The 25,025-nt window shown below is 46.3% G+C and overlaps 1 protein-coding gene across 1 annotated transcript in view; it reads right to left on the reverse strand.

Moving 5' to 3' along the window:
- FAT3 (FAT atypical cadherin 3) overlaps positions 1–25,025 on the reverse strand; it is a 656,439-nt gene that overhangs the window by 242,586 nt on the left and 388,828 nt on the right. The window contains exon 3 of the mRNA XM_018043498.1: positions 8,817–8,878. Within this exon, the coding sequence (XP_017898987.1) occupies positions 8,817–8,878 (62 nt within the window). The remainder of the gene's footprint in view (positions 1–8,816; positions 8,879–25,025) is intronic.

A 25,025-nucleotide genomic window follows, 5' to 3' on the forward strand; every position in this document is an offset into this window, starting at 1 on the left:
CATGTTCTGAGGTAGTGCGGATTCAGGCCTCAACATACGAATCTTTTTTTTTTTAAGTTATTCTTTTGGCTCTCCCCTTCACACCTTCTTAACATTTATTTATTCATTTTTATCCTTGGGCCACATTGTGTGGCAAGTGGGATCTTAGTTCCCTGACCAGGGTTCAAACTGGAGTCCCCTGCTTTGGAAGCGTGGAGTCTCAACCACTGCACCACCAGGGAAGCCCCCAACCTAAGAATTGTAAGGGGTTATGATTTGGTCCAAAACAGTGGGCGTACAGTCACTCTTCAGCTGGAGTCCGAGCAGCACTCGCCACAGGGGCACAGCATCCTCTCAGATGGACTCTGTCCTGGAGCTGCGGGCAGGGCCAGTGACAGAGTGAGCCCTGTCCAATGCGGTGCTGCTCTGAGGAGCAAACAGCGGAGGGGCTGGGGAAAAGATGACCGAAGAGTATAACAGAAAACCTCCTCTTCCCTGACATCTGTACCCTGGTCCTTGAAGGGGGCACTGAGCTGACTGTTGGGTAAATCTGTTATGAAACGAGAGTGGGGGAAGGATGATCTGATTTGCCATACGTTAATACACTGATGTATATGCAGGGCTGTGTATGTCCTGTAGAGTGCGGAAGACCCATGCTGGACATCACTACGAAGTGACTGTGTGACCTTGGATCTCTCTGCTCTTTTCCAGGTCTCACTTTCTGCATCTCAGTTTCTAAACAGGAGAGAAGCAGTTGGGATGACACGAATGAAACACAGCCCCTCAACTCCAAGACAGAAGCTAATTGTAGTCGTTCACGAACGATTGGCAGGGTAATCTCTGACAGAGATCAGCGTGAAAGGCTGATCAGCGTGAAGGAAACAAGCATCCAGCGGGAAAAACATGCTAACTCCAGTAACAGCACCTTGGTGCTAGCCCAATACCAGGCTCAGAACAAGCATTTAAGAAAAGAAGAAAACATGGAATTGAGTTTACATTAACTTCACTGTAGTTGATAAATACAAAGAGCAACTAAGACTAGTGAAGGCACAGGTCTAGAAGTTAAAGAACGGGAAGAGAGGGTTCCAGGGCTCTTTTGGGAGTTCTGGAAAACAAGTCACAACCAACTCTCCTTTAGAGGCCCATGCCTGCTGCAGGCGCTGTCTGTGTGCACAGACACACAGCTTTTTGAATGGCCTACAGGTACTTCCTGCAAAGTTTTCTGAGGGTGGCAAAGAGCCGAATGAGACAAATGGCCATTTCACTAGGAGTTAAGTTATCAAAATATGGACGGCTTAATGGGTTGAAATAGACCTGCAACTCTTCACCACCAGAAATTACCGTCATCTCAAAAGCAGCTGCTTACCAAAGTAAGAAACCACTGAGGATGTACACTCACCAAAGAAATCAATTTGCATCCCAAGGCAAGAGGAAATGTTATAAAAACTTACGGAAGAGCAATATTTTTTTTCCCCTCAGAAAATACAACTATAAAAAAGGATGAGAACTTCAGACAGGAAGAAAAAATAGTCACAGGAGATGCAGCGTACCAAGGACGATGGATGAGTATGCTAAAGAGACAGATACTAAATACTTTACATTCCTATAGATCTAGCATATTCCTCCGTAATATGTTCTGTTATTTATACCGACTGCGCTATAAAATCTCACCACCTTCTCCGAGCTTCTGCAAGGTATACCCACACAGACAATGCAATTTCTCACCCTCTGTCTTTATACTGGTTACTGGGCCTTGTCATCTTTTTCATTTGCAAATAAAATACTCTCTCTGTGCTCTTCCGGAGACTTTTATCAGAGCCATCCACCCCTGAACAGAGGAGCATTTCAAGATCAAAAGAGAGGCAAAGTCACACTCTTTTAGCAATTGAGATAAAGATTCACACATAATTAGGCCAGGACAATAGGATTATTTAAATAGATATATCTTTTAAGAATAATCAACTGCTATAAGCTATTCAAATACTGCAACCAGCACTAAAAAAAGACAGGGAACTGACAAAGAGTTTACCGAGGACAAGGAGAGCAGGCGAGGGGAGAGGGAGGGGAGAACCGTGGTTTAAAGTGTCTGTACACCAGCTTCCCCGGTGGTCCAGCGGTTCTGAATCTGCCTACCCATGCATGGAACACTGGTCTGATCCCTGGTCTGGGAAGATTCCACATGCTACGGAGCAACTGAACCTGTGCACCACGACTACTTAAGCCCATGCTCTCTAGAGACTGTGCTCCACAACAAGAGAAGTCGCTGCGATGAGAAGCCCATCCCCCACAACTAGAAATTAGCCTCCACTCGCCGTAACTAGATAAAGCCTGCACACAGCACCAAAGATCCAAAGCAGCCAAAAGTTATTTTTTAAATTGTGTCCCCATTTTACGGGCTTTCCTGGGGGCTCAAATGGTAAATAATATGCCTGCAATTCAGGAAACCCAGCTTAGATCCCTAGGTTGGGAAGATCCCCTGGAGGAGGACATGGCAACCCGCTCCAGTGTTCTTGTCTGGAGAATCCCATGACAGAGGAGCCTGGTGGGCTACAGTCTCTATGGTTGCAGAGTTGGACACGACTGAAGCAACTTGGTATACACATTTTATAGATGACAAAATGGAGGATCAGAGTTAATTTAATTTGGCAAAGCAGATGGAGAGAGGCAGAATACCCTGTCCCTTCTGTCTGAAAGCCTACGTACTTTCCCTGGTGCTGATACCCACCTCTGTGATCTTTTAGAGTAATCACTCATTCACAGACCCTTTATTGGGAGTCCCATGGTTCTCAGGTACTGAACTAGATGCTCTGAACAGAAAGACAAATAAGACAATAAGACAGTCGACTGGCGCCAACAACATCGACCCCCATACTCCAGTGTTCCTGGAATACACTGTCTAACAGATATCATCTTTGGTACCTTTCATTTGTCATTCTTTAATTTGGAAAAACAAATCTGACTCCATATGAGAGTTGTTTCTTTTACTTTAACCTCTGTATTCCGTTGCTCTTCTTATAAGTTAAGAATGTTGCCTACAGCTTCAAATAGATAGGATAGCCCATTCCAAAGGCTCTGACCTTTAAGAGTATAACACTTTCCCATTCACATAGAGATAAATTTTCAGAACAGAGAATAATATTTGCCTTGTTGGAAGATTACAAGAACTTGTGACCTGACCTATGTGGACAGCTACAAAAACCAAGGATTCTGAAACCAGGTTTGCAGCAACCAGCAACCAACCATATCCCCACTCCATACAGTACAAAAGACACCCGAATTCTAACTGGGGTAAAATGGATCTTTGGGACACTAGTCTACCATCCTCTTATCTCTGCTGGCTTTCCAAAGAAAGTCATCATTCCTTGCCCCAACCACGTGTTTTCCCATGATTCTCTGCCCTATCATGGAGGGAGCAGGATGAACTTGGCTGTTTAGTCATTCAGTCACGTCTGACTCTTTGTGACCCAATGAACTGCAGCATGCTAGGCTTCCCAGTCCATTACCGACTCCCAGAGTTTGCGCAAACTCATGTCCATCGAGTCGGTGATGCAACTTTATGTGCTCTTTACACCAACCCTATGTTAGAAACCGAGAACTTCCAGATGTTCAGGCTGGTTTTAGAAAAGGCAGAGGAGCCAGAGATCGAATTGCCAACATCTGCTGGATCATGGAAAAAGCAAGAGAATTCCAGAATAACATCTACTTCTGCTTTATTGACTATGCCAAAGCCTCTGGCTGTGTGGATCATGACAAACTGGAAAATTCTTCAGGAGATGGGAATACCAGACCACCTGACCTGCCTCCTGAGAAATCTGTATGCAGGTCAAGAAGGAACAGTTAGAACCGGACATGGAACAATGGAGTGGTTCCAAATTGGAAAAGGAGTATATCAAGGCTGTATATTGTCACCCTGCTTATTTAACTTATATGCAGAGTACATCATGCAAAATGCCAGACTGGATGAAGCACAAGCTGGAATCAAGATTGCCGGGAGAAATATCAATAATCTCAGATATGTAGATGATACCACCTTAATGGCAGAAAGTAAAGAGGAACTAAAGAGTCTCTTGATGAAAGTGAAAGAGGAGAGTGAGAAAGCTGCTTTAAAACTCAGTATTCTAAACATGAAGATCATGGCATCTGGACTCCCATCATTTCATAGCAAAGAGATGGGGAAACAATGGAAACAGTGACAGACTTTATTTTGGGGACTTTAAAATCACTGTGGATGATGACTGCAGTCATGAAATTTAAAAATTCTTGCTTTTTTAATAGGAAGAAAAGCTATGACAAACCTAGACAGCATATTAAAAAGCAGAGACATCACTTTGCTGACAAAGGTCCATCTAGTCAAAGCTCTGGTTTTTCCAGTAGTCATGTATGGATGTGAGAGTTGGACCATAAAGAAGGCTGAGCACTGAAGAACTGATGCTTTCGTATTGTGGTGTTGGAGAAGACTCTTGAGAGTCCCTTGGACTGGAAGGAGATCCAACCAGTCCATCCTAAAGGAATTCAGTCCTGAATATTCATTGGAAGGACTGATGCTTAAGTGGAAGCTCCAATACTTTGGCCACCTGATGCAAAGAACTGACTCATCAGAAAAGGCCTGATGCTGGGAAAGATTGAAGGCGGGAGGAGAAGGGGATGACAGAGGATGAGATGGTTGGATAGCATCACTGACTCAATGGACATGAGTTTCAGTAAGCTCTGGGCGTTGGTGATGGACAGGGAGGCCTGGCATGGTGCAGTCCTTGGGGTCACAAAGAGTTGGATAAGACTGAGTGACTGAATTGAACTGAACTGATGGTAGAAAGCATCATTCCCACTTAACAGATGAAGGAAAGGGGTTTCAGAGAGTGTGACAGCCTGTCTAGGCTCTGTGAGCAGTCTCCACAAAAATCTCAGGACTGGCTGAATGGATCACCCATGCTTTTCCACACCATTTCAATTCACTATCTTGATAAATCAAGTTTCATGACTATAAAGAGGTTAAATACGGTAGGTAAAGAAAAAATCTATACAAGTAATTATAAGAAGGAATTAATGTATTTCTTTACTTCGCAGCTGCCTTTTTGATAATGAGGTAATCAAGGCTAAAGTCACAGCCATTAAGCTAAAATGTTAATTCACAGTTTAGTTTAGGCATCATTTTCAACTTTGTGCATCTATTTGCTGGAATTAGCCTTCTACCTCCATTGCAGTCATAACTGGCTATGAGGGATGTATATGACTGTGAATAAATGAGCTGAAAATTCCAGATTTTTGCATTTCATGGTAGGGAGAAAACATCACGCCAATATTTTCACATATTTCCTGATTAGGCGAGAGGTAAAACTTAGAACTCACTGGAGTAGTTTAAGCTGTACTTGTGAACTTTCCTATAGTCCTCTGCTGCTCTTGTTTCTTTAGCAAGTCTCTTCGATTCTGATAATGACAATCCCTTCTTATAGTCACAGATTTAAGGCAAATGTTGTATGAACTCCAAAACCCTTGCAGTGTGTGTGCATGCATGCTAAGTCGCTTCAGTCATGTCCAACTCTTTGTGGACAATTGTAGCCTGCCAGGCTCCTCTGTCCATGGGATTCTGCAGGCAAGACTACTGGTGTGGGTTGCCATTTCCTTCTCCAGGGGATCTTTCAGACCCTGAGATTGAACCGGAGTCTCTTGCATTGACAGGCAGGTTCTTTATCGCTGGCACCATCTGGGAAGCCCTACAGTGTATACACAGTCAAGCTAAATATCTGAAATTAAAGTACAGGCATAGTACCAGCAGTATACAATTAAAGTGCCTTCCATAATAGGGCCAGCACACTATAAACAAATCATTAATGTCCTTCTGGTTACCTATTCAGAAGTGTATCTCTCAAGTCAGCTTCTAAAGGAAGCCTTTCAAGAAGAGTCCAATTTACTTGATTGGAGAGGAGAAAGATGAAATAGACCCGCACGGTTAATATGAGTTTAAAGAGGAGCATAGCGTTATCTTGGCAATTGAAGGCTTTCTAGGAGGTTAATTACCTATAGGTCGGACTTAAAACTCACACAATGTATTGGCAGTTACAAAAATTTGTGTACAGCAGAGAACTCTCTTCTGCACTCTGAATGATATTATTTTATTCATTTTTCTTACAGGGCTGAATTAAAGCAATATTCTTTCCATGATCCAATCAGAACAAAGAAAGAAATGACATTCAAATGGTCACAGAAATATTATACAGAAAAAAACAATGTGAGTAAGAATTTTATAATTTAGGAAGTGAAAGGAAGAGTGTTATGTGTGTGTGAGAGAGAGAAAGAAGAGGATGAGAGAGACAGACAGACCGAGACAGGTACTCAAGCGGTTTTTAAAAACCTCTGGAAGAGCGTTTGCTGAAGAGCACCTCTGATGGGGAATACTGGTAAGTGGGCAGAGCTGGAGGGCAAATTAGCATAAGCCTGATGACCTGCAGGTATTCAAATTCTACCCTGGGAACTTCAGAAAAGCCATATGCTCTTAGTTGGCTAGAACCACTTTGTATGAGACCTTCATCCAAGTCCCCATCATCTCTCACCTGGGTCCTTCTGAAAGAACCCCCTTCCCCAGTCTGCCAGCTACGAAGGCCCTGGCCCAGCCCCTTCCCGCAGGACACCCCATCATCCCTCCGTCTGCCAATCCTATCATGCCCCACCCCCTCTCCCTGTTTCATGGCTTGCCACCAAACTTGGGAGGAAGTTCAGAATCCTTACCACAGCCCTGTTTGTGTTTTCCAGCTTGCTTTCCTACCGCCTCTACAGCCTTCTAACTTTACACTCTCAGTCACACTGGCTTGGTTCTATGTCTCCAACAGAAGCTTGGCTTCCTGTCACCAAACGTCACCTCCTCAAAGAGGCCCTCCCAGTCGCTCCACTGCATGTTGCCTACCTGCTCCTCTTTTACAGGCACTGCTATGGAGCCTATTTGAGCAGCCCAGAGAGCTTGTGTCTCCAGGGACAGCATTCACTCATCCGCTGCCTGCTTGCCCATCCTCACCCCGCATTCTGTATCCCTGGTACGCAGCTCAGCCCTGGAGAAACGGCTCAGCACAGAGCTGCTGCCTCTGGCTCCTTCTGCCCTGGAGCTCTGTCTGTCCTGGAGTGTGCAGATGAAGCTGAATCTTTAGGAAAGGTCGGGCATTGTGACACCATATGATAATAATTAAAACCACAACAATTTTAACTTGTTATCCAAAGGCCCAAAGTGTTGGGTCCGTATTCACGTAAGTCTGTAAAGGATGGGAAATTAAGGATTCCTTTGGGAGTGAATTCGAATGCCTGGAAAACACCTTTGCCTCTTTTCTCTAGAGTCACACTCTGCACCACCTCACACACCCCCAGGACACCACCTTTCCAGGGACAAGGCAGTAAGTGATCTCAGCAGATTTCCCAGCTAATGAGACACCGTCCCCCTTCCCTGCTGGGAAGTAATAGGTTCAACTATCTGAGAACCCAGCCCCTCCAGGAGGCCTGGCCTCTGCTACAGAGGAAAGAAGGCCATGAATATAATATAAAGGCTATTATTCTGGCAAACCTATTTTAATTCTGGACCAGGTACATACTGGAGCCCATTAGGATGATTTTGAAAAAAGAATTACAATAATTATTTTTTGGCAGCCTGGCGTCTTTTATCTTTATGTGATGATAGCAATGTTTTAAAAGGGTTATCATAGTGCTGCATAATAATAATAATCTTTTATTAGGTGTAATGCTGCAAGAGTTTTAAAAATACTTTGATATAAAAGGTCAGGTTTGATCCTAATAACGATCCTTTGAGGTATACGGAGTAGCAGTTACTTGCCACATTTCACAGTAGGGGAAACTGAGGTCCAGGGCAGCTGAATGGCTTCTAAGGCTCCAAGCTAATCATGGCAGGGAAGTCCTAGGACCCAAGGCACTGATTCCTAGCCCAGTGTTCCTTAAATAAATCATTACTGGAGAACTGACTTAAAGGAGACTATCAGAAGAGATGTGAGGTGTGTGTGTGTGTGTGTGTGTGTGTATGTGTGTATACAGGATGGTGGATTCCAGTGAGTGGTTCCTGGGACTGACAGATCATTTTAGCAGCAAGGACACAATATAACAGAGCTCTACCTTCTAAGCATCATCATCCGCTCAGTATCGAGACTGTCACACTTAAATCACAGCATCATACATATTACCCAGGCTTCAAGCTTCCCAATAAAGAAACTTGATATGTATGGAAAGAATGTTCCAAAAGCTCTTTCATATCTATTTTCTCATCCCTTGCCTTATGTTTTTGTGTGTTTTTTTCTCCAGAAATAATGCTCTTACAGTTTATATTGCTGCTTCTGTCTTAATGAATTATAGGAGCACAGTTTATGGTTTCAGAAAGAGTCCTCTCTGGCTGTGAATCAGCCAGCTTTCCCTTCCTCGGTCTCTCCCAAGAAAAGAAATGAGGAGCCTGGCAGTGCCCTTCTTCACAAAGGGCATGCTTCACACTAACTGCTGCACTTCGGCGCGCTCTCCCTCTTTTTACCTCTGAGGCCACGATGGCTTACAAGGCTCTGCTCCTGAACTTTCTTCTCTGATTATTGACAAAGGGGCCCAAAGTCAAGGCAGAGATGTCGATACATCTTTTTGCTTTTCAGGAAGGGCAAAGGCCCCACTATCCACTCTCGGCACACTGGAGTGCATTCAGAGGAAGGCACCAGAAATCTCCAGCTTTAGAGCCAATCAGCCCAAGAGAAATAGCTTCATTTTGCAGCCCACTGTTCACACACATTCAAGCTCCAGTTCACGGGGAAGGTCAAAGCAGTTGAGGGAAAGTCAGTTTTAACGAATATCGGCTCCCTCCATGCGCTTACCTCCAGAAAATGTTCTGCCTGCTGTTCTCGATCCAATTTCCTTGACGTTGTTGTAATCAGACCTGTGTAGAAATGAGAATATTTGACTTGTAAATATCTGGGGCAAGCAGCTTACTGAGTGTGAGAAGCAAGTCCAGTTAAAGGAAAAGCAAAAGCCAGGGGGAACAGTATAACTCACCAGTCCTCAGCGACAGTCAAATGGTTTCAGAATTACTCTGAACAAAATGAAACTGACAAAGAAAACCCGAAAAATTTGTTTCTGGGTTCTGCTTTCCACTGTTGAGGCATTTTGACCACTTTGGGCATGTGGAACCTCACTATAGATGAATTGTTTTTCTGGTAATGAGGAATTTCAATAATTTATTTGCATATATGACTGAAATTCTGCCATAGAAACCTCACTGAAGATTTTAGAGTTCTTGAACAATTAATAGATTGCTGATTAGATTCAGGCTATGAAACAGAACTTTCTTATTTAACTTCTTTATGCTTATATAATATCTTGGTTATACTGACAAAGAAGGTTATTTTTGCAGTGATTACTTATACACACAATTATTTCAATTTTACTCATATATGAAAGATCTCATGCTGTAGCTTTATCACTTTGCTTTATTTGTTTAAATCTTTATTTCTTTAATACCTAATATATGAAATATCTCATGCTGTAGCTTTATCTCTTTATTTGTTTTAATCTTCACACAAAATAAGTTCTGCACTGGAAATAACATTCTCTCCTATGAATGGCATTTCTCATAAATTAATCGTCCCTTTGAGCAGAGAGACAAATAAAAGGGAAGGAGAAGATAAAACTTTCAAGGCCATCCAATTTGTCTTTTGCAGATTTTATCATGATTATTCTTAAATGGCAATTAGGAGGTCAAATTTACATTCCATTTCTTGATTCCAAACTGTCCCTGAAAATAAACCCTCTAATTGGGCTACTGACCTATGCTGATCAATGAGAGAAGTGAAAAGCTCACTCTCAGTGCTGGTTGTAAGGTTGGACCCAGGAGGCCATAAGGGGCTGCCCCTTCCCTCCCCCGCTGGCGGGGGAAGTCCCTAACGGAAGGAGCCTCCCAGACCCCAGGGGACCAATGATGACAGCACACTTAGACAGCTAAAGCTGCCCTGCCCCAGACTCATAGAAAAACCTATCAGCCCGTGACGCCGCAACCCGGCAACCTATCCAAATCCCCATCCATTAACCTGGCCAACCCTCGCAACGTGCATGTATAAACAAACTTCTCACATGGTCCGGGCACGGACTTCCTCGACCTGCCTTGTTCGGGTCTGGGAACCCCGCCTGGGAGCGCTTCACCATTAAAAAGCCTGTTAGACACTCTTTTGGTGTCCTGGTCTTTTACCTAACATTTGGCGCCCAATGTGGGGCCCGAGGCGAGGGTCCATCCCGTGACAAGTGGGATTTGCGGCCCCCTCAGGTCTGGCCCGCACGGGACCAGGTCACCCCGTTACCCCTCCGGGACCATTCAACCACCTGGCCGGATACGGGGTAAGTTCCACTGGTTGGGCTCTGGGGGTTGTTGCTCCTGTTGCGATTATGCCTCGGGTGTCCCGGTTCTGGTAAATTGCGGCCATGTCCCGACCCCTCCTCCGCAAGCCAGGCTTGCTATTCCTCGCAGCCTGTCAATTTGGAGACGTGCATCTTGGCTGAGCGGCCTTCTCCTCGCTGGGTTGACAGCCCGTTCGGGGACGCCTGACCGGACTACTCCCAGCCCCGCTAATGATTGGTCCAGGACCTTCATTTCATATTTGCCAAGGGGGCGGCTGCCTCCAAGCCCAACTGGCCCTGGTCTACACCACTAGGATGTTTACTCGCCAACCTCAGAACTCTACATATCTCCGGAGCTTAACCTTCCTTTGTCCTGAGGCATGGCCCCAATATTCTTTAGATAACGGCTCACAATGGCCACCAACCGGAACTTTCGATTTTGACATCCTCCATTACTTAGATAATTACTGCCGGAAGACGGGAAAATGGTCTGGAGGTACCCTACGTACAGGCTTTCTGGCTGTTGCGCTCCCATCCCACCCTACGTACCCACTGTTCCCCTTCTGAAATTCTCCTAACCATGGCTCCCTCTAGCCCTGCATCACCAAGGAGGCCATCAGCGGCCCAACCAGACACCCGAGGCAGAAACTTCTGCCCTCACAGTGCCTCCAGAAGACCTAGCGGCCCCCCACCCTACACTCCAGCCCCTGCTACTTCATCAACCTCCCCTCTGTCGCCCTCACCCACTCCCTCCATGTCCTCCCCTCCCCCATCGTCCTCACAGCCTAGCCCTCCTGTAACAAGGCCATCTCTATATCCACCCCTTTCCTTCATGCCTTGCCTCACCAACTCCCCCACAGACCAACCTCCCCTCTATCGCCCTCACCCGCTCCCTCCACATCGTCTCCTCCCCCACAGTTCTCACAGCCCAACTCTTCTGCAACTATGCCTCCCGCCGTGTCCTTGGCTCCGTCTCTCCATCCATCCCTTCCCCCCTTATCATCTCCCCCTTCACTGATCCCACAGCCCAACTCTTCCATGACTACGCCTCTCGCCGATCCCACAGCTCCACCTCAACATCCACCCCTTCCTCCATGCGCCCCCTTTCTGACTCACCAGTCAGCTCACACACAAGGTTGCGGACCGCTCCCAATCTGCTGCCAGCTCCCGTTTCCTCTCCACCAGGTGGCCAGCCTGGAGGGTCTCACCCATATCCACATACCCTTTTCACTCCAAGACCTTGCCCATATCGAACAGCAGCTACGCTCCTACTTGGCCAACCCTTCCAGCTGCATCAAAAACTTCACCCAACTGGCTCGATCTTACGCCCTCACCTGGCAAGACATATTTGTCACCCTGGGGTCCACTACTACCCCAGAAGAAAGAAAGGCCATTTGGGCTGCAGCAAGGGAGATAGCAGACCGGAGACATCCAGCCAACCCAGCTGACCCTGCCCGGCCACCGGGAGCGGCTGCTATTCCAGATGTAGACCCAGACTAGGACTATCAAGAGGGACAAAGAGGGAAGGCCAACATTCAGTACATGATAGAATGCCTATTAGAGAAAATAGAGACCACCTCCCTTAAAGTAATAAACCTACTTAAACTAGATAAAGTGACCCAAGGCCCCAATAAAAACCCAGCAGCCTTTCTTAACAGGCTGACAGAGGCTCTCACCACCTATACCCGGATTGCCCCAGATTCTCCGGTGGGGGTTACTACCCTAGCCAACCGTTTTATATCCCAATCAGCTTCAGACATCAGAAAAAAGCTCTCCAAGGCTGAGGATGGGCCTCAGAGCCTGCTCCGAGACCTGGTAAAAATGGCCTTTAAGGTTTACAACGCCCGGGAAAAAAAAAAAAAAAACGCCGAAGCTAGCCACGAGGCAAGGCTTAAACAAAAAGCCAAACTCCAGGCCGACGTCCTTGAAAAACACACCCAGGCACTGGTGGCAGCCCTGCGGCCAGCCACGGGACAAAAGGTGGGTCCCCAAAAGCCACCACCGGGAGCCTGCTTCAAATGCGGTCATGAGGGCCACTGTGCCCGCCAATGCCCAAACCCCCGGCCCCCGACAAAGCCGTGCCCTTGTTGCAAACAACCGGGACATTGGGCGAGTGATTGTCCCCAGGTGACTCAGACCCCGACCTTACCGGGCCGAGGTCTGGGCCCCCAAAAGGACATTTCCTCCCCACACCCCGCCTTGGAACTTCTCTCCTTTGATGAAGATTGATGGCACCCAGACTCGGGGACCCCCATAACCCAAGCCAAGCCCAGGGTAATGCTTCAAGTGGCAGGCAAGTCTATCAATTTTTTTTTCTTTTTATTTATTTATTTATTTTTTTTAGTTTTTAATTTTTTTAATTTTAAAATCTTTAATTCTTACATGCGTTCCCAAACATGAAACCCCCTCCCACCTCCCTCCCCATAACATCTCTGTGGGTCATCCCCATGCACCAGCCCCAAGCATGCTGTATCCTGCGTCAGACATAGACTGGCGATTCAATTCTTACATGATAGTATACATGTTAGAATGCCATTCTCCCAAATCATCCCACCCTCTCCCTCTCCCTCTGAGTCCAAAAGTCCGTTATACTTTGATAGATACGGGGGCTACGTACTCAGTCCTTCCCTCCTTCGGGGGCACCCTGCATCCTTCCCAGGTCTCGGTGGTGGGTATAGATGGCACATCTTCACAACCCTTGCAGACTGGGCCACAGCCCTGTCAGCTTTACCAGTTCTTGTTCACTCACTCTTTTCTGATAATCCCTTCATGCCCCACTCCCCTGCTGGGGCGGGACATTTTAGCTAAGCTTAGGGCCACCATTCACCTACCTCTCTCACTTTCCCAATCTCCCACTTTCCCAACCTCTCACCTTGCCCCTACTCCTCCTCTGCTCCCCTGAGGCCCCAATTGTCAACCCTACCATTTGGGACACTGAAATCCCTCTGGTAGCAACCCATCACACCCCCATCCTGATTAAACTACGTGATCCTTCCCACTTCCCAAGCCGCCCTCAATTCCCCATCTCTCAGACTCACCTACTCGGTCTTAAGCCAATCATAGACCGTCTCTTAGGTCACAGCCTCCTAATCCCCATGACCTCGCCCTGCAAAACCCCCATTCTCCCGGTGTGGAAAACTTCTGGTGGCTACCGATTGGTCCAGGACGTTCGACTGATAAACGAGGCCGTAATCCCTGACCATCTGATTGTCCCCAATCCCTATACCTTGCTTTCTGACATCCCTAGCAGTACGACTCACTTTACTGTCATAGACCTCAAAGATGCCTTTTTCACTATTCCCTGACACCCAGACGGCCAGTTCCTCTTTGCTTTCACATGGACCGACCCAGAAACCTGACAGTCCTCCCAGCTAACGTGGACAGTCCTCCCCCAGGGGTTTCGAGATGGCCCCCATTTTTTTCTTTTTGGCCAGGCTCTGGCCCGGGATCTGGCTACGTGCCCTTTGGCCTGTAGTGTCCTCTTACAGTATGTGGATGACCTTCTGCTCTGCAGCCCCTCACAAGCTCTCTCTCAGATACATACCACTAGTCTTCTCAACTTCCTCAGCTCCAAAAGATACCGAGCATCTCAACAAAAAGCCCAACTCACCCAGACCTCTGTAACTTACCTAGGTCTAAAGATTACCCCAACAACTAAAGCTCTGACTACTGACAGACTCAGCCTTTTCCAAGACCTCTGCCCCACTTCCACTGGGAAACAAATCTTATCCTTTTTGGGGTTAACAGGATTCTTCCGGCACTGGGTCCCCAACTATGCTTCACTGGCTAAACCCCTCTACACAGCCGCAAAAGACACCCCTACTGGACCACTCTCTTCAGAAACAGAGGTCCAAAAGGCTTTCTACACCCTCCGCTCAGCTTTGCTGTCCTCTTCCCCGCTCTTCCTGCCCAATCCCAACCTCCCCTATCACCTGTATACTGATGAAAAAGGGGGCCTAGCCTTTGGAGCCCTCATACAGCCTGCAGGCCCTGAAATGCTGCCAGTGGCATTTATCTCCAAACAGTTAGACCCCACTGCCCGGGGATGGTTCCCCTGCCTACATGCCCTGGCAGCAGCAGCTTCTCTATACGCTGATGCAAAAAAGCTAATTCTAGATCAACCTCTAACTGTATTCTCACCACACCGCCTGGCTGACCTCCTGGCTTCCAAATTCCTGTCAGACCTTAGCGACTTTCAGCTCCAACAATTCCACCTAGTCTTTCTGGATAACCCCAGGTTACTTTGGGCCGCAGCTCCCAACTAAACCTCCTATCTTCTCTCCCTTCGCTTCTAACCTATCCTTCAGGCAAAGACACAGGAACTCACTCATGCATAGAGGTCCTAAACACTCACCCAACCACCCCAAAACCTTTTTGCTACTCCACTACAAAACCCAGACTTCACGCTATTTATAGATGGCAGTTCAAAACGAGACCCTACCGGTTGCTGGGCCACTGCATATGCAGTTGTGACCACCAATGACATCCTCGAGGCTCGCCCACTGCCAGCGGGAACCACCTCCCAAAAGGCAGAACTAGTAGTGCTCACTAGAGCCTTACACCTGGCAATGGGAAAACGGGGTAACATCTATGCTGACTCCAAACATGCCTTTCTGATTGCACATTCTCATTCAGCTATTTGGAGAGAGAGAAGATTCCTCACCACCAAGGGATCACCCATCTCTAATGTCCCCCTAATCACCAAGCTCCTGGAGGCCATCTCACAGCCCACCCAGGCAGCCATCCTACACTGCAAAAGACATCAAACGACTCAAGACACAGCTTCCCTAGGCAACAATAGGGCTGACCAGGTGGCCCGACAGATAGCCTTACAGCAGGGGCCCCTGCCTATACTATTTCTTAAGACCTCCCTTACACCTAACTACTCAAAGGCCGAAATGGAGCCCTCCTCTCACAGGAGGGCGCTTCCAAACACCCCTCAGGATAGATCACGCTCCACAACAAACTAGTCCTACCCGAAAAACAGGCAATGTCCATTATCACCCAGATCCATGACTCTTTACACATTGGGCCCTGCACACTCTTGACCTTCCTTAGCCCTCTCTTTTCCCTGTTACATCTCCGACCTACCACTCAGGCAGTCCATCATCGCTGCCTAATCTATGCCAAGACCTCTCCTCAAGGAAGACTCAGGCCGCCTCAAAAAACTCACCAGTTGAGGGGACACCTGCTGGGACAGGATTGGCAGATAGACTTTACTCACATGCCTAGACATCGGACCTTCCAATCATCCTCCGGAGGGTCAGGGACCTGACCCAGACGGCTACTGGACAGATTTTGATGGTGGCCACAATACTCCAAACTCCCGCCCAGAGACCCTGAGGCCCCCTAAAGGTCACCGGGATCCAGCCACGACCCTCAGCCCCAACGTTGCCCAGTTCAGCAGGAAGTAGCCAGAAACGATAACGTCGCCCCTTATCCTATCAAAAGGGTCAGAATGTAAGGGCGGACCCCGGGGGCCATAATGGCTGCCCCTTCCCTCCCCTGCCAGTGAGGAAGTCCCTAATGGAAGGAGCCTCCCAGACCCCAGGGGACCAATGGCAGCACACTTCGTCAGCTAAAGCTGCCCCACCCCAGCCGCACAGAAAAACCTATCAGCCCGTGACGCCGCAACCTGGCAACCTATCCAAACCCCCATCCATTAACCTGGACATCCCTCGCAACGAGCATATATAAACAAACTTCTAACATGGTTCGGGCGCGGACTTCCTCGACCTGCCTCGTTCGGGTCTGGGAACCCCGCCTGGGAGCGCTTCGCCATTAAAAAGCCTGTTAGACACTCTTTTGGTGTCCTGGTCTTTTACCTAACACTGGTGAAGTGCATGAAATATGGAAAAGGTATGTCATCAAAATCTGCTGAGGCGTTCACGTGTTTATTTTCTGGTAGTGGATGGAGTACATGATTTTGCCGCTGCTGCTGCTGGTGCTGCTAAGTCGCTTCAGTTGTGTCCGACTCTGTGCAACCCCATGGACAGCAGCCCTCCAGGCTCCCCCGTCCCTGGGATTCTCCAGGCAAGAACACTGGAGTGGGTTGCCATTTCCTTTTCCAATGCATGAAAGTGAAAAGTGAAAGTGAAGTCACTCAGTCGTGTCTGACTCTTAGCAACCCCATGGACTGCAGCCTACCAGGCTCTTCCACCCATGGGACTTTAGAGAAAGCCAAAAAAAAGACTACAGTGGGGTTAAATGGCTCCCCATGGCCTTGAAAATAAAATTCTACTGGAAGTAACATGGCTGTTAGAGTCAGGGTTAGGAAGATCTGACTTCCAGTAGAACTTGAGCCTCATTATATGCTAATTGTAAGGCATTAGCATGCTAAATGACACACTCACAGCCTCATGACAGTCGCAAGACTGACCATAAAAGGCCAAAAAGTGGGCGTGACCCAGTTGTGGAAATCCCCACCAGATAGTTGGAATAATCTTCCCACTTGTTAGCCCATGAAATTGCTTGGCCTGTGAAAACTAACCACTGCACATTTCAAGGTCTCTGCTGCCTTCTGAGATGGACTGCCTTCTCTCTGTGGAATGTGTCTCTCTCTACATAAACCTGATTTCCCACTTAGCTCTCAAGGCAGAGCCCCCTTGCCTGCCTGCTTGTATCTTTCACAAACATCCTGCATTAATAATTAAATCTACTTCTTACTTGTCACTTTGTCTCTTGCTGAATTCCTTCTGCATTGAGACATAAAGAACCTGAACTTTAGTTAAGTCCAGACACCATGTGAGTGGTTTTAATTAAAAGACAGAGGGTTCAATTTCCAATCTAAGGTTTGACAGGGGCCAGGAGGCGTGCCTAGGTTTGAGCTCCAAATTGAGGGAGGTGGTTTGAACCCCGCTCACTCCACTCTCATCCGTCCACACTCCCATGGGAGGGAAACCCATGCTCCCCTTGCACCCATGGTCTACCTTTCCGTGAAAGTTTCCTTGAATGTGCCCCACCTTTCTGCTTCATCCATAGATTTTTCAAATTTAGCTCAGATGTTAGAGAGGTGACCCTTTCTCCCAGGGTTAGGGGGCCGATAATTACTACCAGAACAACTGCACTCCACCACACTATAATTCTTGGCCTTTTACTACACTTCTTTGCTCACATGTCTGTATTTTCCCAGTAAGACCTACAGAGTGGCTTCATGGGAAAGACCTGCCTTCTGCTTCAGAAGCCCTGGTGTCCACCTAAGCACGTGGCCTAAAACAAAACTGGAGACTCATTAGCAGTCAGTTGACAAAAGCTGCTGTGGAAAAGAGAGATCACTCATATTCTGATCTTCAGTTTTGCTACAGGCTTAGAACGTGGCTGTTTAGGAGGCACTGTTTTGTGTGTGGGGAGAGCATCTGCTGGCGGGGAGTGGGTGTGTCTTCAGTGCTCAGTTAAAGCTATTTTCTGAGTTCCTCTATGTGAATGGTGCAGGGCTAGGCACTTCTGAGTATAAAAATGAGTTATTGTCACAGATGACGGGAAAGACTGCTGTCAAGAGTTTCAAGGTAGGGGGCTTCCCTGGTGGTCCAGTGGCTAAGGCTCTGTGCTCCAAATGCAGGGGGCCTGGGGTTCAATCCCTGATCACAGAACTAGATCCCATATGCTGCAACTGAGGGTTCCACATGCCGCAGCTCACAGATCCGGCATGCTGCAGCAGAGACCAAAGACCCCACTGGCTATAAAGACTTGGCACAGCCAACTAGGCAGAGAGGTAGATAGATTCCAGAGGGATGATACAGGGAGGGAGGAGGAAGGGGGGGTTCAGGATGGGGAACATGTGTATACTTGTGGCGGATTCATGTTGATGTATGGCAAAACCAATACAATATTGTAAAGTAATTAACCTCCAGTTAAAATAAATAAATTTATATTTAAAAAAACCCAAAACCATAAAAGAAAAAAAAATAAAAAAGTGTTCAGCTTCAACATGTAAAAAAAAACAAAAATAAAAAAACAAAACTCTTTCCCTGAAAAAAAAAAAAAAGAAACTTCCAGGGAAAGAATCAGTAACTTCCCTTCCTTAGCTGCCCATCAAAACCTCCTGGAAAGTCAGAACATGTGGTTCTGTGCCCCATTCCATCCTTCATTTACTGTCTCTGAATCTCTTGGGATGATGCCTTGAGACAGTGCTCTGATTCTACGAGAAAGCTCTCTGCAATGCCAGTATTCTTTGTTGAATTTCAGCATGACCTTTTATTGACATGAGTTTTTCTTCCCTTCCAAGAATGAAATACACTGAGCAGCTTTAGCATCTGGGGCAGACCTTGGGCTCATTGTGTGTGTGTGTGTGTGTGTGTGTGTGTGTGTGTGTGTGTGTGTGTGTGTGTGAGAGAGAGAGACGGGTGAGCAAAGCGGACACGGAGATGTGTGAATGCGCTGGTGGGTGAGGTGATCGAGGGGAATAGAGAGGAGGCTGCTATGAGTCATACTGACTCAGGGTCAGCGTGTCACACCAGCGAGTGCCTAACACACAAATCTGACGCCTTCACTTTCAGGTCAGGCTGTTCCACAAGCTCATTTGTCACAGAAGCTCTTTCTAAGCGAGAAGTAACTGTGTTCTTGAAAGGGGTCAGAAGGCTTTTGCAGCCCTCACCCCCTCTTCAAGGAGCCTCCTCTATGAGAGGTGCCAGTGGGAATGAGAAACGCTTGTTATATGGAGGCTATAAAGGGGTGAGCGGGCTGACAGCCTCTGTTCCTGTTCGCCGGCTGCTTTCCAGACACAGAGGCCGAGCAGCCCTTCCCCTCTGGCCCTCTGCGGGCTCCGGAGTCAGTCCAGGTCCTCCTCGTGCATGTCGTGCCGTGGGCCCACTGCGGTGACGGCGCTCTCCCGAGGGTAATTCTTGAGGCAAGCCACTTGCCACAGAGCCCGTGTGCGAGCGGGGGGCAGGTGGCGCCCTTCCCTCTGCCTACCTTCCCCAGGGTGTGCTTTTCACTTACTTATCAGCCCACAGAGAAGACGGGCTTCCTGGAGAGTCTGACAAAAACACACACGACAGTGACCCCGGAGCTACGAGAAAGACAAAGAGTTTCCGTCCCTGGAGGAAAAGGCAAGGAAACCTCCGCAGGGCTCAGGTCTCTGCGTTTCCATCACCTTTATTTTCACAGATCTAAAACGGAGAAAACTAAAGTCAAAGTGACAATCAGGACTTGCCTGGTGGCCCAGTAGTAAAGAAGCCACCTGCCAATGCAGAGGCCATGTGTTTGACCCCTGGTCTGGGAAGATCCCACAGGGCCACTGAGCCCCTTGAGCCCCTGAGCCTACTGAAGCCTGCACGCCGCCGAGAGTCCCTGCCCTGCAGCAAGCGGCACCACGCAGTGAGCGGCCGTCCTTGCGACAAAGAGCAGCCCCGCCCGCTGCAGCCAGGGAAGGTCCGAGGGCAGCAAAGGGTCCAGTACAGCCGAAAATGAATTAATCAATTTTAAAAAGTGAAAATTAGTAGGAAATTGGACGAAGCAGGGCAAGGGACACAGAGTGACTTCTAAGGGGCGCAAAGTTTCTTGGGGGCTGATGAAAATGCTCTAAAATTACAGATTACGGTTTCGGCTGCACAGTTCCCTAAGTATTCTGAAAGCCAGTGAATTGTATCTTTTAAATAGGTGACTGTTATTGTACATAAATTATGTATTAGGAAAGCTGTTTAAAAATCAACAGGAGATCATAAACTCTGCCTTTTATATTTTAACAAGTCTTTCAGTTTTGGAGGAGACAGATCTTTGAAAATACTTAAATGATTGAATGACTATATTTCACCCATATTTTTCACTATATTTCACTATATTTTTTAAGATTGAATGAATGAATGAGTGAGTTAGTCTACAAATCTGGTAGGAAGAAGGATTGGAATGAACAGATCCATCAGGTTTGTCCATGTGGAATCTGGAACATAAATACAATGAAAAGAACATTTTGGGTTAAAGTCACAATTGGTGGTTATTTGCACTTAAAATAAACTTGCTTGGGGCTGGTGCATGGGGATGACCCAGAGAGATGTTGTGGGGAGGGAGGTGGGAGGGGGGTTCATGTTTGGGAACGCATGTAAGAATTAAAGATTTTAAAATTAAAAAAAAAATAAAAAATTAAAAAAAAATAAATAAACCTTGTTGTCAAGACAGGATCAACTAAACCAAGGAGGGGAAAAAGCTTTCTTCCCTCTAAAGGTACATACTTATGATGAGCTACAGCACCCCACTCCAGTACTCTTGCCTGGAGAATCCCATGGACAGGGGAGCCTGGTGGGCTGCAGTCCATGGGGTCTCTAAGGGTAGGACACGACTGAGCGACTTCACTTTCACTTTTTACTTTCATGCATTGGAGAAAGAAATGGCAACCCACTCCAGTGTTCTTGCCTGGAGAATCCCAGGGACGGGGGAGCCTGGTGGGCTGCCATCTATGTGGTCACACAGAGTCGGACACGACTGAAGTGACTTAGCAGCAGCAGCATGGGGCTTCAGCAGCACAGTGTGCTTTGCAGTCACACAGGACTGAGGTGGACCATCTCTCACAGACCAGAGGAATTAGACAAAACTGCCAAAGCTGCATCTTCCCTTCTAACAGCTTTGTTGTAGCTGAATGCAGTTGAGCCTTAGAACAGGGCAGAGCCTGAAACAGAGCAATTCCCTCTTCAACTGCTCTGATTCATCACTGCGGAAGGCATCCTCACTGTGTAATCTCTGCAAGTGAGAGGCACGTACATCACACATGTAACTGTAGACCCATTGGGCGCAGTAAATTGGGGACTGACATGATGAAATTGAATTTCAAAGATAAATCATAGGCAAGCTTTTGAAAGTGGTTTGGAGATATAAACAAACACATCATTTGATATAATTACATATGCAAACCTCCAATTTAGGAGGGGATTACGCCAGTCCTAAGTGAATGATACTCAGTAAAGAGAAGGGGAGAGCATATGGTTGGAGCCATGCAATTACTTTAAAAAGAACTGCTTTTGATTTTTTCTGTTGTTGTTGTGGAAATGGGGGACTCTAACAACCTTTCTGAGAAATAGGCTGAGCATGAAAATGGGGCTGCCTGCTCAGAAAAGAACTCAAAATGTTCTAAGTAGTTATGGTCAGAGAAGTGACACTCAAAAGGATGACATCTTTCCCCTGCTTTTCCGCCCTGTGGGTGTCCTGGGTCGCAGCTGTGTAATCTAGTGCCATGACATTGACATTTTCTTTAAGTGCTACTTGAAGCTGTGCAGGTCTTTGCTCAGCATAATTTTCCAGAACTGTTGGAAGCTGAGATTGGTTTTACAAATACAACTGGAATAACAGCCTTGTGAGCTACAATTAGTGTTTACTCTCTTTTTCCATATTCCATTTACTCTTCTTACCATGTCGCCGTGCCTACCCCGACTATCTGGTAAACCCTCTCATCATCCTTCCAGAAAGTTCAAATGTCACCTTCTCTGCAAATCATTTTCTGACCTTCCCTCTTCCAGCAGGCTGCATGTAACTCATCTATTGTCTGGACCTCTCTCTGGACCCCAGTGGTAGGAAGGTTTTGTTTGGGTGGGTCACCAGCTGAGCTCAGGAACCTAGATGAGTGCCATTATGTTTGTTGAATATAAAGATACTACTAGTATACCACCATATGACCCAGCAATCCCACTCCTAGGCATGTACCCTGAGGAAACCAAAGCCGAAAGAGACACATGTACCCCACTGTTCACTGCAGCGCTGTTTACAATAGCTAGAACATGGAGGCAGCCTAGATGTCCACCGACAGATGAATGGATAAGCAAGTTTTGGTACATATACACAATGGACTATTACTCAGCCACAAAAAGGAACACATTTGAGTCAGTTCTAATGAGGTGGATGAACCTAGAGCCTATTATAAAGAATGAATCAAGTCAGAAAAAGAAAGATAAATGTTGGACACTAATGCATATATACAGAATCTAGAAAAATGGTCCTGAAGAATTTACTTATAGGGCAGCAGTGGAGAAATAGACATTGAGAATAGAATTATGGACGTGGGGAGAGGGGAGCAGAGGGTGAGATGTGCGGAAAGAGTAACATGGAAACTTACATTACCATATGTACAACAGATAGCCAACGGGAATTTGCTGTATGGCTCAGGAAACTCAAACAGGGGCTCTGTATCAACCTAGAGGGGTAGGGTGGGGAGGGAGATGGGAGGGAGGTTCCAAAGGGAGGGGATATACGTATACCTATGGCTGACTCATGTTGAGGTTTGACAGAAAACAACAAAATTCTATAAAGCAATTATCCTTCAATTGAAAAATAAATTAATTAAAAGAAATACTACTGGTATAGAAGATATTCCCAGGTGGCTGAGATGGTGAATCAGCCTGCAATGCAGGAGACCCAGGTTCAATCCCTGGGTCAGGAAGAACCCCTGGAGAAGGGAAGGGCAACCCACTCCAGTATTCTTGCCTGCAGAATTCCATGGACAGAGGAGCCTCGTGAGCTACAGTCCATGGAGTTGCAAAGAGCTGGACATGACTGAATGACTAGCGTGCGCACACACGCACACGCACACGCACACACACACACACACACACACACACACACACACACCCCTACAGTATAGAAACCAATATTTGGCTCTAATTTTTTGTTAAGCAATCAATCTTCCCAAACAGGATATAAGCAAAAGGTAGCTAATAGATCTTATTTATCCTGTGCGTCTGGCATTTTATATAGAACCTGGTACATTGCAGGTATCAAGCAAAACTTGTTAGAATGAGGGTAACATGGATACAGTCCCCTAGGACTGTCAGTATTGCCTTATACGGACTGGTCAGTCCCCCAGGACTCTCAGCATTGCCTTATACAGAGTGGTCACATAGCTCCTAAGCACAGAAGTAAGGTTATCTGAATGCTTTCTTCCATTCTTTGAATAACTTTACTGTTTCCCCAATTTTTGGACACTCTCTTCCACGCTGATAGTTGGAGGTCATTAAAACCATTCCTGATAGACTTTAATTTATTTTCAGAAGTTGGTTAAAGATTTTTAATGTTAGCCACAGCAACTAGGTGCTCATTCCATAGTCCTCCCATGTCCTGGTTTCTAATGAATTCACGGAGAAAGGTAAGTAAATAATAATACAGTAGTATCCAACATTTACTGAGTACTGTGTGCCAAACATTAGCACCGAACAGCTTGCATACACAATCTGATTTAAATGAACAAGAGTTCCAAGAAACAGGAGCTATTTTGACTCTGGAAACTGAGGAAGAAATGAGAAATAACTTGCCCAAGGCCAACCAAGACGGAGCCATGCCACGCACCCAGGGACTCTGACCGAAGCTTTTCCACTGCCTTCTTAGCAGACAAGAATGCAGAGCTGTGGCAAAGCACCCACCCAGGAACCAGGAGACCTGCAACCCAGTTCCAGCTCTGCTAGTGACCGGTTATGAGATTAGAGAGTTCGCATCTTTTATTTTTCCTTCTCTAGAACTGTTTCCCCATCTAGCAATGTCCTACAGTCTCTCTTCAATGTGAAGAGTCTACAGTAATACAGAGACATTAAAAGCGATCTTTCTTCCTTTCCGGCTCCCTCACTGGACCCCACTTTCTCCTTGCTGAAGCTGAGTCCAGCTGTGTAGGACATGGGAAGGTCACCCCGGTAAAGCAAGAGGGGTTGTGTTCTGGTTTTTATTTATTCACAAAATTAACACTTAATACCCACATGTATATTTCTCAAAAGGAGCAAAGTAAAAACATCATTTATCTATGAGTGCATGTTTTTAAGTAGGGGAAAAAAAAACTAGTTATTTTCATGTTTGCTGTCTTTTCTACAAAATTCTAACTTCTAGAAACAGAGAACAAACCTGACTCCATACTGGATATATGCCTTTGGCTCCAGGGCTCTGCACCTTTGTAAAAGAATGTTGCCTACAACCTGAAATATACTTGATAGCCCATTCTCAAGGCTTTGACCCTTAAAGATATAAACACTTTTACATTCATCTAGAGATTAATATGCTGCATAAAAGAAAAATAACAATTGTCTTGTTGGAGGTTTATAAGAACATTGTGACTAGACTTCTGTGGACAGGTACAAGAACAAACAATTCCAGCACCAAGTAGTTCACACCAATCAGCCACACCCCTTCCTCTTTTAAAATAAACACAATTTCTAACTCAGGTAAAATAGTACTTTGGGACATTTGTCTACCATCTTCTGAGTCTGCTGGCCATCCAAATAGTCGCCATTCCTTGTTGCAACAACTCATCTCTTGATTTATTGGTCCAACCTGAATTGAGCAGTAAGAACTTGGACTCTGTAACAGAAACTATCTCTACATCTCATTTCAGCACATTAGAAAGCCTTATTCCCTGTAGTATTTACACATAGACATAAGACTATTCACTGAATTTGGAGAGAATGAAAGGGACTCAGTAAATGCAAATTTCAGTATCATAGAAAAAAAATTAAAGCTGAAGTGAAGACATGCATTAGGTTTGCTTAAAAAAAGACTAAATAATGTGTGTTTGGACTATGTTTCTTTGACAAGAAAAGAATAACCAGAAAGACAAAAGCATATACAACACCAGTTACGAGGGAGGTTAACAAAAGGATTCTGGGAACTGGCTCCATCAGGTTTTTTTCTTAACTAGGAGCTGTTTTATCTGATATAAGATTTGGAGTTACTCAATTAGGTGCACAGCGCTGCGATTAAATTTCCTTCAGAAAATCTGATAGGGAAAATCAGCGGTG

This window comes from Capra hircus, chromosome 29 (genome assembly GCF_001704415.2).
Source record: "Capra hircus breed San Clemente chromosome 29, ASM170441v1, whole genome shotgun sequence".
NCBI lineage: Eukaryota > Metazoa > Chordata > Mammalia > Artiodactyla > Bovidae > Capra > Capra hircus.